Source organism: Aulostomus chinensis, chromosome 21, assembly GCF_037954235.1.
Source record: "Aulostomus chinensis isolate RoL2024-O1b breed Wild chromosome 21, RoL_Achi_v1.0, whole genome shotgun sequence".
Classification (NCBI taxonomy): Eukaryota; Metazoa; Chordata; class Actinopteri; order Syngnathiformes; family Aulostomidae; genus Aulostomus; species Aulostomus chinensis.
The window spans coordinates 9059075-9072099 of record NC_141340.1 but is presented as its reverse complement, the minus strand read 5'-3'; the positions used below and the strand labels follow the sequence as shown (position 1 = coordinate 9072099).

Here is a 13025-nt window from a genome sequence, read left to right as displayed (position 1 = left end):
AGCCCGGGAGCTCGGCGTGGAGAGGCCTTTTATCTGATTATTAGCTTAATTTAGCAGTCTGTTACGATGTGTTCGGCGAATGCTAATGCTAGTCACCTGGCTGGTCAAAGTAGCGATTTGAGACACAGGAACACACACTGTAGTCTGGGATGATCAGATAGGGCCGTATAGACAGTGCGCATGACCTGCCGTGCGACTGCTCGCTCCCGTTTCCTCACTGTCACCTGCTTCAGTGGCCGGGCTGACAACCCCTCCGCCATGGAAAAGGTCCATTAATTTGCCGCATTTGTTTGCATCCTCCATGAGGTTTTTTTCTTTTAGGCCCTCAGCTTCTCTGCTCCGCCAATCTCTTTTTCTGCCTTTCTTTTGGACATGTTGCTTCGCTCCTCTCCTTTCCTCTTCTTGTTTTTTCTTTTTAGAGGAAAACAATACTCAAAGCGGGAAGGGCCGCTCGCCCCCGTGGCCACGAGCTGTGAGGGTAGGCTGCAGTAGTTAACCACAGCTGCGTTTGGGTTAAAAAAAATAAAATAAAAAAAAACGTAACGGCCACCGGCCCGGAACAGACTGGCCGTTCATGAAACCTCCTGAACCTCCCTATGGCCAGCCCGCCCCTGCCCATAGCGATGCTAACGCCCTGCGGTGCTCCACTGGGGCAGGATTTTTTACTTGTACCCTATCCAGCCACCAGGGGGTGATCAGGATCTTTTGGCTTCAATTGAGGCCAGCTACTGCAGTCCATCTTTACATGCAGTTTATTGTTCTAACACAAACAGTTTTGCTGAAGAAATCAAGTCTCTTTCCTGCTTTCTTTCAAGGAATTACTCTTCGTATAAAAGGTTGGAGACACACAAGCTCCGTCTAATCAGATTTCAAGTGGCACTGACAGAAACCGTAACCGGAGACCCACTCTCAAGTGCTGAAAAGAGATTGTGATTGACTAAAGTGGTTCAGAGACACCAGACCAATGTTGTGGGGGGGTCAATCATCTGTACATATGATCTAGTAAACATCAGGATAGAGGAGCCACACCTGGATGTCACCTGGGAGATTGTACTGTAGCAGTAGAGCTGTTTTCCTCTTGTCTGTGTCCTGTCTTGGCTCTCAGGTGGGGTCGTTCAGAGCTGCTGGGGCCTCGGCTCCATTAAAGTGACAGAGAAGGTGAAGAGGGACAAACACTCAGACTGCTGGCAAAGGACCAGAACACCACTTTGTAGTTATTCTACAATCCACTGAGGCTGAAACTGTATGAATAATGTCATCTTACCCGCGTGTGCAGCGGGTGTAGGTCTAGATATCAGTTCAGGAGATGGGGAGAGGCAACACGATGTAAACAATAGATTAGATGATTTGATTGGCTTGTCACGGCGAGAGCTTGCGAAAACTGATCTTGAAGATGAAACATTTATAATATAAAGTTTATTACAATATCGGGGCTTTGGGTGATCGGCGTATTTAGAAACGGTGACACGGAGGTTGGATTGTGGGGAAATATAGGATCAAACTATACAACACAGGTATTTTTTAACTCAGCGTCCGGCACTTTCGAATAAGTTACCTTTTAGAAAGTGTAGCTTGATTAATAGCGAATTAATAATTGACGAACGCTCAGGACATGCTAGGGTTGCCAGCTGGAGGTAATGCGACCCCTCCAGCAGCAACAGCACAGTGAGACTTACCGATAATATCAACCCAATCAAAGGCTTTCACAGCTCGACCGTTTTACCGGTGACTAATTAGTTAATGGTCTGTAGTGTTGTGATGAAACTCTGGCAAATTATTTATTTAGCATTAATAGATGCATAAGTTATGACTTATATCAAGAAAGTGGGAGTGTAAAGTGGTTCCAGTGTCTCCTGTGAGTTCCCCAACATTATGGAAATGATGAACTAATGATAATTTCATGCATTTGTATAAAACTCTGCTGCGCTGTACGGTTAAAAATACAAACAATCTACGCTGTGGTTTCTGCACTCTTATCATTGAGATTTTTCAGAGTTGCAGTTTTAAAACCTGCATAAAGATGTTTCAAATCCAAGGGGAAATTGCAAGAAATATCCAGATTTAAGCCATCATGACACACTTTAGATAGATCTGCATGTCTTATCATTGCTGTTGTTTCTGGCACACTGCAGGTTTATTGAGGGGTTTTTGTTTTTTTTTTGGTGTTTTTTTTTTAGGCAAATTCCCCACAATTATTTTTGTAGGCTAGACAGATTTAACAGAATAACATGAGCTGCTATAATACACCAGGATTAGCAGGCTTGGGGACCAAATGTAGGCTGTCAGGGGATGAAATCTGACGGAACAACAGCAGCAGCGATAACAACAAAACCATTTTTAACAGTAAATAAATGGAAGAATGTGAACAGGAGTTTTTCCAAAATTACTGTCCATCATGTCTGGATGTACTGTAGAATGATGTTTTTATTTAAAGACCCTGCCCAGCCAAAAATGTGTTTAGCGGTTCTATAGTTGAGTATTTGATTCGTGTAGAATGAATGAGTACGTACTCTGCACATAGTTAATGTGCAGAGTAGAATCCTGTTTTCATATCCACTGGGGAACGTGTGAATTCTTTCTGTGCTCATCGCAAGTCTAATTTTAGGAGGCGGGCCTATGAGTAAGATTTGTGACATCAAAAATATCTTGGAAGGAGACTCTGGCTCAAAATTCAGCAGATGTAAATGTGAAGTGGAAATATGAAGCCTGCGCTGCTGACATAGTGAGAATGACCTTTATAGTCAAGTTAGTGACAGCGTGTGTCCTGCAGCTAAAGGGACAGGTCATCCCTGAAAAGTACAAATTCAGTCATTATCTATTTTTCTAGCATCGTGCAGCGATGTTCTCCAAAACAACTCAGCATGTCGGGGCTTTGGAACGCGTGGGTTCTTTCAGATGAGCAGTATGGTGGTGTTTTATTGTGTTTATTGTTTTATTTTTCAACGTTTGGTCTCCATTCACTTCAGTTGAGTTCAGATTAGATTACTGCTATGCCTTTTTCCTATTAAACTACACCAGAGACTAGAAAAACTTCCCCTGACCCTCATTTTTAGGTGAAGTCTCCCTTTAAATATGTGTAATGAAAAGTATTTGCATTGAATTGGGGGGTATATTTTCATGAGAGATGGAAGGTTTCTTTTCAGGATTTTGTTTTGTTGTTAAATCAAATCCCAAACCAGCACATCAGGGACGGATTAGCAGTATTTTTTCATGTATTAATACTCGCGTGGAGTGGATTGTGAATGTTCCCTCTCATGCAGGTTCGGGGCAGAGAGAGGAGGACGCTCAGAGAAAGGCGTGTTGTTGTTGAGCCTGTGGCAGGCAGGAGGACGGTCGCCATCTCTGGGTAAACACTGTAACCGTCTCACGCAGCAGTAGGGATATTGTGCGTGGACTGAAGCCGCCGGAGCTCCAGTAGCAGCAGCAGCAGAAGGCGGGGGCTGCCTGTGCTGCTCGCCACAAGCGGACACGCTCGCCTTCGATGCAGGACCGACGCTTTTTGTTTGTCACCTCAAATGCTGGACTTCTTACTCACATTTCACCTTGTTTCTAAGCATCGAGGACCAGGGAACCGTGAGATTCGAGTAAAATGTGATGTGAATGCTGCAAACAGTGGACGCTCTCGCCTGTGCGCAGCAGCCCGGGGACGATAGTACGCTCGGTAATGTTTGCCAGGGAATAAAACGGCGTAGCCGAAGGTGCATAACATCTCGTTTCCATGGACAACACGTCCATAATAACACAGGTTGCAAATCCGAAAGAGGAGGAAAGCATTTCTTCAAGTCAAGACAAAGGTAAGAGAGAGAAATGTTTGTTTTGGGTTCCCGGGGTTTGTTTTGGTGCATTGTTAATGTTGCACGGTGCCAATCTGATCTGCAACCTCCTCGGTGCGGGAGAGGAGACTGCAACAGCAAGCCAGTGTTTGGACGCCAAACCTCCATTGTTCAGCCGAGGCTGAGAAACACAACAGCCAGACTGGCATTTTAAAGGCAGCGCACCGAAACTTTACCACCAGCCGCTTTATTTTTTCGGCTTAATTCACGCTCTTCTTGTTATTATGTGACTTAAAACGTGAAATTTCTGGTATGCGTGGATGGTGCTGTGTTTACTACGGGGGGCGGGTACTCGCTTTTCTCTTGCACTGGCGACATCCTTGACACCAAAATCTCTTGTTTACTACCAAGAGCAGGGAAGCACGATATAAGGATGTTTGGGGGCCGATACGCCGGTGTTTGCAACCGATATTCCCAGATGGTGACATTAACAGGATGAAAACATGTTCATAGGACGCTCATATTTCCTGAAAAACTGGTGTAAACGTCGTGCGTGTTCAAAACATTTGGAAAAGCCAATTTAAAAAAAAAATGTTTCTTCATCATTGGTGATGGCAAAGAAGAGGCTTGACTAAGCTGATATTTAGGAAAGCACTACTTTCTGATAGCGGTCTTACGCTGATATTATTGTGCATCGATAACAACAACATAATGTCAATGTTAAAGGCAAATGTTGGCTCTTTTATATATCCGTATTTGTCTGTTTTGTACAAGTTTCTCTATTGTTTGGCGGAAACAAATGATTTGTTCTCTTCATCCAAATGTTTTGGAAATAAAACAAATGCTACTTTTTCAAATTTTTAAAATATTTAAATTTTTTTTCTTCATATACAAAATGTGAATATTGTACAAACTAGTTGTCCATCAGATCAACTCGGTGGACATCAGCTATTAGCGACATTTGTTGTAAAATATTGGCATATCTGATATCAGTATGAAGCTGACATCAGTATCCAGTGATTGAAGGGAAAATCACTGGTCTGGCTTTGGAAAAAAAAAAAAAAAGACAACTCAGCATTGTGTTATGCAGATAAACAATGTGTCATCCCTTCAAACATGTTCTAGAGGGATGTCTGATATTCCAATAAGCCAAAACGTTTGATTTAGTGGAGTTATTTTAAGAAGAAAAGCACCACACCGAAGCAAGCGCTTGCCTCCGACACCCTCCCTTATTGATGATACGCTGATATGGCTGACGGTGTAGGTTCCCTCGCCTCACAAGAGTCGCTCTCATCTGAGGAAAACATTATCTGGATTATGGAGGCAAAACACATTTTCCTGCTGTTATTTTGCGCAAGAGTCGCCTCCTCACCGTGTGGCGATGACATCAGTGACAAATCCCCCCGTGAGCGAGGAGCTTTCCAGTTTTCATTAACTTTGAGGAGGGTTTTTCGCTCGTCTGCGCGGGCCTTTATATTGCACTTTGGACAGAACGCTAAACAGATATTTCCCAGAGGAACTGAGTGTATATTTAACTCATTTACATCCTCCTGGAGTCCACATTGGCATGTAGGAAAATATTGCTTGGAAGCTCTGGATGGGATACAAAGGGAGGGTGGGATTGTTTGGACCCCCCCGGAGCCATGCTGTACCCAGAGACCACACGGACCTCCACTTCCTGTTACAACCCCGCTGACGGAGAAAAGGTCACCTTCCTGTGGCGCTCTTCCTACGTGCACTCGCTGAACGCTCAGTTAGTTCATTAAATTCAATCAAGAAGCGATTGGTAATCTCATTTGTTTGCAGGAGTAATTAGACACAAACTTCATTAAAGACCAACATGACCTTTATTTTGACTATAAAACGCTGCAGGCTGACCCTCATGATCATGGCCTTCAGATCAATTATGATTTACAGCGAACACACACACACACACACACCCCAGCAGATTACTCTAATCGCGTGTTGCTGCCTTCATAATTAAAAGGCATCACAAACAAATCAATAAAATCAATCATTAAAAGTCCCCTTTTGTTCCCGACGAGCAGAGAAGTCCAAATCTTTTCTTGTAATCAAAGCGCTCTCATCGAACTCCCCCGCATTCTCGTCTGCTTGTCGCGAGCACTAAAGCTCAGATGACATGTGCAATCCGACAACTAATCTGGCGGGATAAAATTCAGCGTCAGTCGCTGACCAGGGAGGACGCACAACGCACACAGTCAGGCTCCTCACACGGCTGCTGTGAAACACACAAAGTATCTCATGGGAGCTTCCTGAATGGAGTTCCTGCCCTTCACTGCTGGCTCTGTCCAAGCAGACAACAGCCAGCGCTGTTGTCCTGGACAGTTGCTCACACACACACACACACACACACACACACACACACACACACACACACACACACACGCGCGCGCGCACACACACACGCACACACACAAACACACACGCACATTCTGAATATTTCAAAGCACAGTCAGGCTATTTTGGGAGTGCTATCAGTTTCATTCCAAGCAAAGACATAGTAACTCATTAGAGATTTTTTTAGACATTCACTCAGGTGGAGATTATGTCTTTATGCATTATAGATTATGTGAGATGAGTTGAGACTCCGAATCATAAAGTAGTTTCTGTCTGAAAAAGACACGCTACATGAATCTGCAAGCATTTGGAAAGAAGCACAAGGCTGCTTTTTGAGCTAAGAAGGCGAAAATGTGCTGTTTTGTTTTGTTTTGTTTTTTAAATCACAACATTTTTAGCATTGTTTGCTCTCAGCAAGGAGGTTCAGGGTTCGAATCCACCCGCCGGCACCCAGGGCCTCTCTATGCAGAGTGTGCATGCTCTCCAGGTGTCTTTCTACTTTGACTTCCCCCCACATGCCAAAAAACATGCTCGTTCGGTTAACTGGAGACTCTAAATTGCCTGTAAGTGTTCAAGTGACTGTGAATGGTTTTCTGTCTCTAGATGTGCCCCCCCACACACACGATGACAGCTGTCATAGGCTCCCATCCCCCACTCGCAACCCTGAAATGGGATAAGCGGTTGACGATTGACGGAAATACGTCTCATGATTTCGTCTCAATGTGAAGCGAATCTTTTGAAAATTAGCGAGGGGAAACAAAGAAAAGAAGAGCAGGTGCATTTCCTTCAGGTGGTTGGAGAAGATAAATGACGCTAGTTCAGTCAGAAGATGGCGGCACAGGCAACGTACCCTAAGATGGCTGAAACACGGCGTAGAGGAAGTTGAGGTTCCAAACTGGAAGCAAAACAAGTTGTCGCCCTTCCTTGTTACACAAATTTTTTTAACAGATGATGGTCTCGTTTTTGGTCCACTGTCGTTGTCACCAGCCGTGTTGTTGCACGTCACGGGGAAACTGGAAAGACGGCGTCAGCGGAAACAGGCGGTCATATGCGCTCAATGTCCGCTACGTCAGAACTCGTCCCACAAATGTGTTTCCCTCTCCCACTGAGCACGTTTACTCTTGATAACGTAATTTAAAACCCACCTCTAAAAAAAATGCCAAAGCTCCTTTGCCAATTAGAGGATTTTTACAATTTTATTTCAGTTTTTCCATCCCCCTTTTCGGATACACGGCCTAAAAATGCGCCAAAAAAAATAGGTGATGGAAACCCAACTAGAGACGGCGATCAGTGACGCAATCTTAAATGGTAAATAGATTCTATTTTTAAAGCGCTTTTCGTCTACCGTGGTGATACCCATCTTTTTTACTGTTTCATCTCATTCACTCATTAAACACACTCACACACACACACACACACACACTGATGGTGGAGGCTGCCATCCCCAAGGACACTCCTACAAGGTCATCGGGCTCAAACGAGCGACCCTTCTTCTCCTCCTCTGTTCCATGCTGCCCTGAAGTTACCCAAAGTTGAACATCTTTCATCTGTTGGTGATCAGGGGAAATGATGTCAAACGCTCAGCGCCTCGTCACACTGCCGGTGGTGTAGAAAATAAATAAAGACGTCGCAAAACAACTCAAAAGACAAATTGACCACAGGAGGAAAACACTGAGGTGGAAATGAACCTTGAATTGCTCCAAACTTGTTGAAAACACCTAATTTCCTTCTCTTGTTTTTTTTACCCGTTTCGTTTTTTTTCTCTTCACATTCCCAAATATTGCTTCAAATTTGCTTGAGAGTTTAATAGAAACTCAACTGTCATACTATTTGTCGTATCACCAAGCGATTTTGCCCAGAGAACGCAGCGGCGTTGTGGTAATTGAAGGATATTTCACAGTAAGCAGCAGAGAAGCAGACAGGAGCCTGAGAACACAGTGTTTCTTTTCTCCAAACTCTCCAGGTCTGATGCAATGAATCGTAATGAGTCGACTGACTCGCCACACAGGACGGCCAGACAGACTCCATCTTGCTCAGTGAATCATTCAGGCTTTGCTCTAATAACTTCACAGTCTGATCGCTATCAGTGGATGAGCCGTTTACCTTAATCAGATTAAGTCAAATCTGAGTTTAGCTCTCCTCTCCTGCTGGGTGTGCGTTGACAGACTGAATCGTGGTCCCTCTCACAGTAACAAGTGTGGAGTTAAACATTCATTAAGAATACGAAAGGTCTGGTTTTTTTTTGGTCCCTTGAAAACCTTTATCATCGAGCTTTCACGTGCGTCTCAGCTGTCACGCACAGAAACATTTAGCTTCTGTATCCACTTTGCCTCCTGTTGGCGTGTTGTTTCTTTAATTGGATATTTCCGAGAAATCAGTGCAAGATTGAGACTATTCACACTTTTATTAAAGATGGGGTTTTTTTTCTCCTTTTAAGTATTTGCTCTGTAAAATGTCAGCAAATACTGAAAAAAAACGATCCATAACAAGTTTACAGAGGCCGTACTGATGATTTTTGTTGTCCAACCTCCTAAATATTCTAAATGTACAATCATAGAAGTGTGTGAAAGCCAGAAAAGATACTTCAATTCCCAGTAGGACTGTGCCCTTGCTCGATTTATTGTTACAAATCCCCCCCATGATGACTGTATTTCATACCACCAGTGTTGTGAATGAGGTCGTGAGTTACCGGCGCAGTTTGTCCATACCGCGATCGTAGCGTTGTACTTTTAATGATTACATTTATGCTTCAAAAATCATGTCATCTGACGAAAAAAGAAGTGTGTCTACCTGCGTGTACCTCCACCACACAGCTGCTCACCGCAACTCAACACTGCAGTTAAGATGTTAAACGGAGCACATTAACCTTCATCTTTAAAAAAAAAAAGAAAAAAAAGAATAACATGGTCAAGGCAAACTACTGGCCGAGCGAATTCCTCTGATAATGGTTTGGTGCGGGATTTGAGAAGCCTGGATGAAGAGCGGACATTTTAATGCATGAAAACATGTTTGGGAGATGTTTTGCGTCTCCGTCTACGAGGTCTGGGAGGAAGCCGTTGTGATTTCATGTCCACTTGGCTTTTGAGGTTATTCCTGGAGCACATTTCTGTACATAAATAAAGTGTTTATGATGTGCGGACCACACCTGCGGGGGTGTACTGCGAAACGGTGCTACTGAGAATCTTGGCTGCCCTGGAGTCCCTGGCACAGTTTATCGCCCTGCTCAGCTCTCAGCTCACTGCTGTCATTACGACCGTCGCTCAGCTGGTCATAGGCTGTGGTGGACGTGTTGGATGTACATACAGACATATATGAAGGCGCCGCACGTCATTATGAAGCACCCCTGAGAGTCACGGTGGGTCGTGTGCAATATGCCAAGTCAATATTCAATGCAGCATTTTGACTGAGAGAAAGATGGAGAAAGAAGCAGCCAGGGCTTCATTGCTCAGAAGTCCAGGTCCTTATTACAGATTCATGAGCCTATTTCAGCCAATGCAGCTCAGAAAAGCAGATTATCTGCACCTCCAGGGAAGTGTTGGAGTATTAGATGTTTCCCAGCGCATCTTCATTACTGTAGTCCAACAGCACACTGGGCAAGCTGATTGGGAAGAGTTGAATGTTTTTCTTCCGAGCCTAAGCTCCTTGACTGATAAGCTTGTTAGCTGTATGTGCGGGATCAGCCCACGTCTCAGTCTGGGATGAATATGCTGCTGAGGGTGGATTGTATTTATTGATGTTTGGTAGATGGAACCAGTCCCACAACGAGACACAGTGTTAATGTTTTTACAGTTTTAAGTAGCGAGTAAGTGTATCGTTGTCTTTGTGATGCTGCTAAGAGTTTGTCTTATATTGTAGGTAGCTACAATGGTGTTGTCAAGTCATGTCAGGCTCTATTTTTTAAGGAAAATGGCATTTTAATTTCACTCAAAAACAGAAATAGCAAAAGAAGCTAATGTTTTTACAAACCGCGCATTGAAATTGAAAAACAAGTGTTAGAGATTTTTGAATATACTAATATCATATTTCATTGAGCTGCTGAGCTTCAATTTGGCAGCTATGTTTTTGTTGTTGTTGTTGTTTTGGTTGGCTGTTCTGTTTTGGTTTTTTGTCGTTTTGTTTTTTTCAAGTTTCCATCCAAATGCCTTTGTAACTGAATTTTCAGAAATTCCGCAGAAGAATGTTTCCCTCACCTACGGTTATAGCAATAAGGTTTGTCCGTGGAGACAAGCACTATCGCCCAGTGAATTTATTCACATTTATCTTTCATAGACACGCTAAATTTTCCTCTTCCTTCAAGCATATTGTTTTGTTATTTTTTGCAATATTTATTAAGATATTGAGTGTCTCCACTCAGTATATTTAATATGCAAATCAAAACCTGTACCTTAAAAGAGCTGGGATACTGATACAGAACTTTTTGGGGCTAATTAGAATAGATGAGGTTAGCTTAGCAAGCTAGAACAAAGACGCTAGTTATCCTCCCCCTTTCGTTTGTTCTGCTGAGCTTAGCTAAACGTCTTCACCTCATGAGACCAACTCAACACAAATAAAGATACTTTATTAAAAAGCTAATATTCTTGATCGAAACTCAACGGCCTACTATGACCTTGAATGTGGATAGCATTAGCATGGAGATTGAAGTTAGCTGTGATAGCCTCTCTGTATGCTACTGCTTTGCTTTGGTACATCTCCTCAGAGGTGGACCTGTCATAAAAAAGTTGAATTATGTTGATGTGTGTATTGATGGAGTTTTCCAGAACCTTTTTGAGAATTCTCAATGAAATCAAAAATCAGATAAGTGGCACTTAATTATGAGGCAGCTGGTAGATCTATGGATTCTCAGACACATTAAAGGAGATTGAATCGAAGCGCTGTCCTTCCTCAGGGAGGCCACAGGGGAAAGTGGTGTGGGTTGACTCTTCCTTTACTCCTACGTTGGCTAACTGAGAATAGTTTGATGCTCACCCAGTATGTCGTTTTAACTGGGGGAAGAGGGGGAAAAAAAGAAAAGGAAAGCGCCACTCCTGCCCTGGCTTCCACTTTAAAATACAGTTTTCACTTTCGTCTACTTGTTTATAGATCGTGTCACAGATTGCATTGCTGATACGCTGCCAAAATGTCCCCAGTGGGGTCCTCAGATCAGCAGACAGTCTGCTTACTGTACCAAAAACCCTGCTCTCTGTAATAGTCTCCCTGTGGATCTGACCACAAGATGCTCCAGAGCTACTATTTCAGCTTTGGCTTCAAGTTACTGACTTATTTATCTTCTTTCTGTTTAATATTTCTCTGAGTGTAACTAGAACGGTGTTCCGATAAGTATTGCTCTCGATTCAAAATGCACAGTTGTGTTAGCACCAAAAACAGCTCGAAGCAAGTATTTTACTTTCAAGTATCAACTTAATAATTTTGTGATGGTACAATAAGAATAACATTGGTGTTACCGGGAGAACGGTGGCTGTTTCGTTCCTGCTCTGCTCCTTTAATAACTGTTTTCATTATACAACTCCAGTTGAGTGCACTTTTACCACCATTTCAAAACTTTGCTGGATTTACTGACCTCCCAGACGAATCTAGAGACTCTATTGCTACAAATCCTCTGCGTGGTGATAGCTATGGACGAGAGGCGATGTGCTTCACGTTGTTTTATCTGTCCCATTCTCGAGAACGCGATGCCAATTAGCATCTTTTGCAGCATTTGGCATCGTCTTGAAAAAGCTTTTACTAGTTCGGTTAATGATTGTCAGTCGGTGCAAGAGCAAGGTAAAGTTGTCATCTTCATCACTGTGAGAGCTACTTTGTTTTATTTCCTACTTGTTTCATTAAAAAAAGTAATCTGGCTTTCCTTGACTTGACGTGATTTAGCATTAGCCGAAATTGCTATCAAGACAGTTGCTTGATTTGATGCTCGCTTATTATGGTTGCGTTAAAAATGAGAAGTTACTTAAAATGTGTCGAGATTAAAATCAACACGTCATCAAGTTGATCACAAAGTCAAACTGCACATTATGTAACTGTAACTGTTGTGTAAATACATGTCGTCCCGCTGAGTTTTATTTACTAGTATTGAAGTATCCGTCAGTATTGAAGTATTTATTAAAAATGAAGGTACTTAAACTATAGTTGTCGATTACATCTACTCCATGATTTTTAACTTTTTTGCTTCTAAAATGCAATGCATGGTTGAAATCATGTGAACTTCTCAAAATGCTTTGAGCTGCTTCTTTTCTGCCATTTTAACCGCCTTTTTGCTTTGAGATTGTCTGCTTTAAAGGAGAAGTTGCTGCTTCTGCTCAGCTAGATTTGAGGTTCCTTCCATGTCTGTGTGCTTTGGATCTTTGTCTTTGAGGGCATTGTAGGTGAGTTTAAAATGCTGGCCTGAGGTGAAGCTAAATATGCCGTGGATGCTGGTTTTGGAGCAGAAACTGAAGACAACATTACAATAATATTTCAATAAAACGATTTTCTGCTTAGTCAACCCCAATCCTGAGCATCCACCGGTTGTGACTGTGTGTTGTTTATATTGATTTGAAAAAGAAAATAAACATTTTAATAGAAAATGACAGAAGAAACTCCAGTTAACCCCAGCCGCTGAAGGCTGACTTTCTGCCTGTCAAACCTCAGACGTCTCCTAGTCGAGAACTTGGCTGACACTCTGCTGCATGCTTGTCGTGCTTATAATCAAACGCATAGAGTTGTTGTTGGATTTCATCACTCTGCCTCTCCCATGTATGTTGACACACTGACATGCGGCAGTTGTGAATGAGTTTATACCTTTAATAACGCTCCAACAGCTTCAGGCCCTGAGGAGCAAACACGGCTGCCGCAACCTGGAAGTTGTTGCTCAGAAAGCCTGTTTCACGCAGGACATGTTGGCGGAGTGCAGGCTCAAATTAA

At 42.9% G+C, this 13025-nt stretch overlaps 1 protein-coding gene across 2 annotated transcripts in view; it reads left to right on the top strand.

Annotated features, from left to right (window-relative positions):
• Nucleotides 1-3199: 3199 nt before the first annotated feature.
• Nucleotides 3200-13025, top strand: part of ctdspla (CTD (carboxy-terminal domain, RNA polymerase II, polypeptide A) small phosphatase-like a) — a 33156-nt gene continuing 23330 nt past the window's right edge. Inside the window, exon 1 of one of the 2 annotated variants that reach the window (XM_086190886.1) lies at nucleotides 3200-3794. In XM_086190886.1, coding sequence (XP_086047012.1) covers nucleotides 3719-3794 — 76 coding nt within the window. In that variant the 5' untranslated portion in view covers nucleotides 3200-3718. The remainder of the gene's footprint in view (nucleotides 3795-13025) is intronic. The other variant, XM_086190887.1, reaches the window with a different exon arrangement.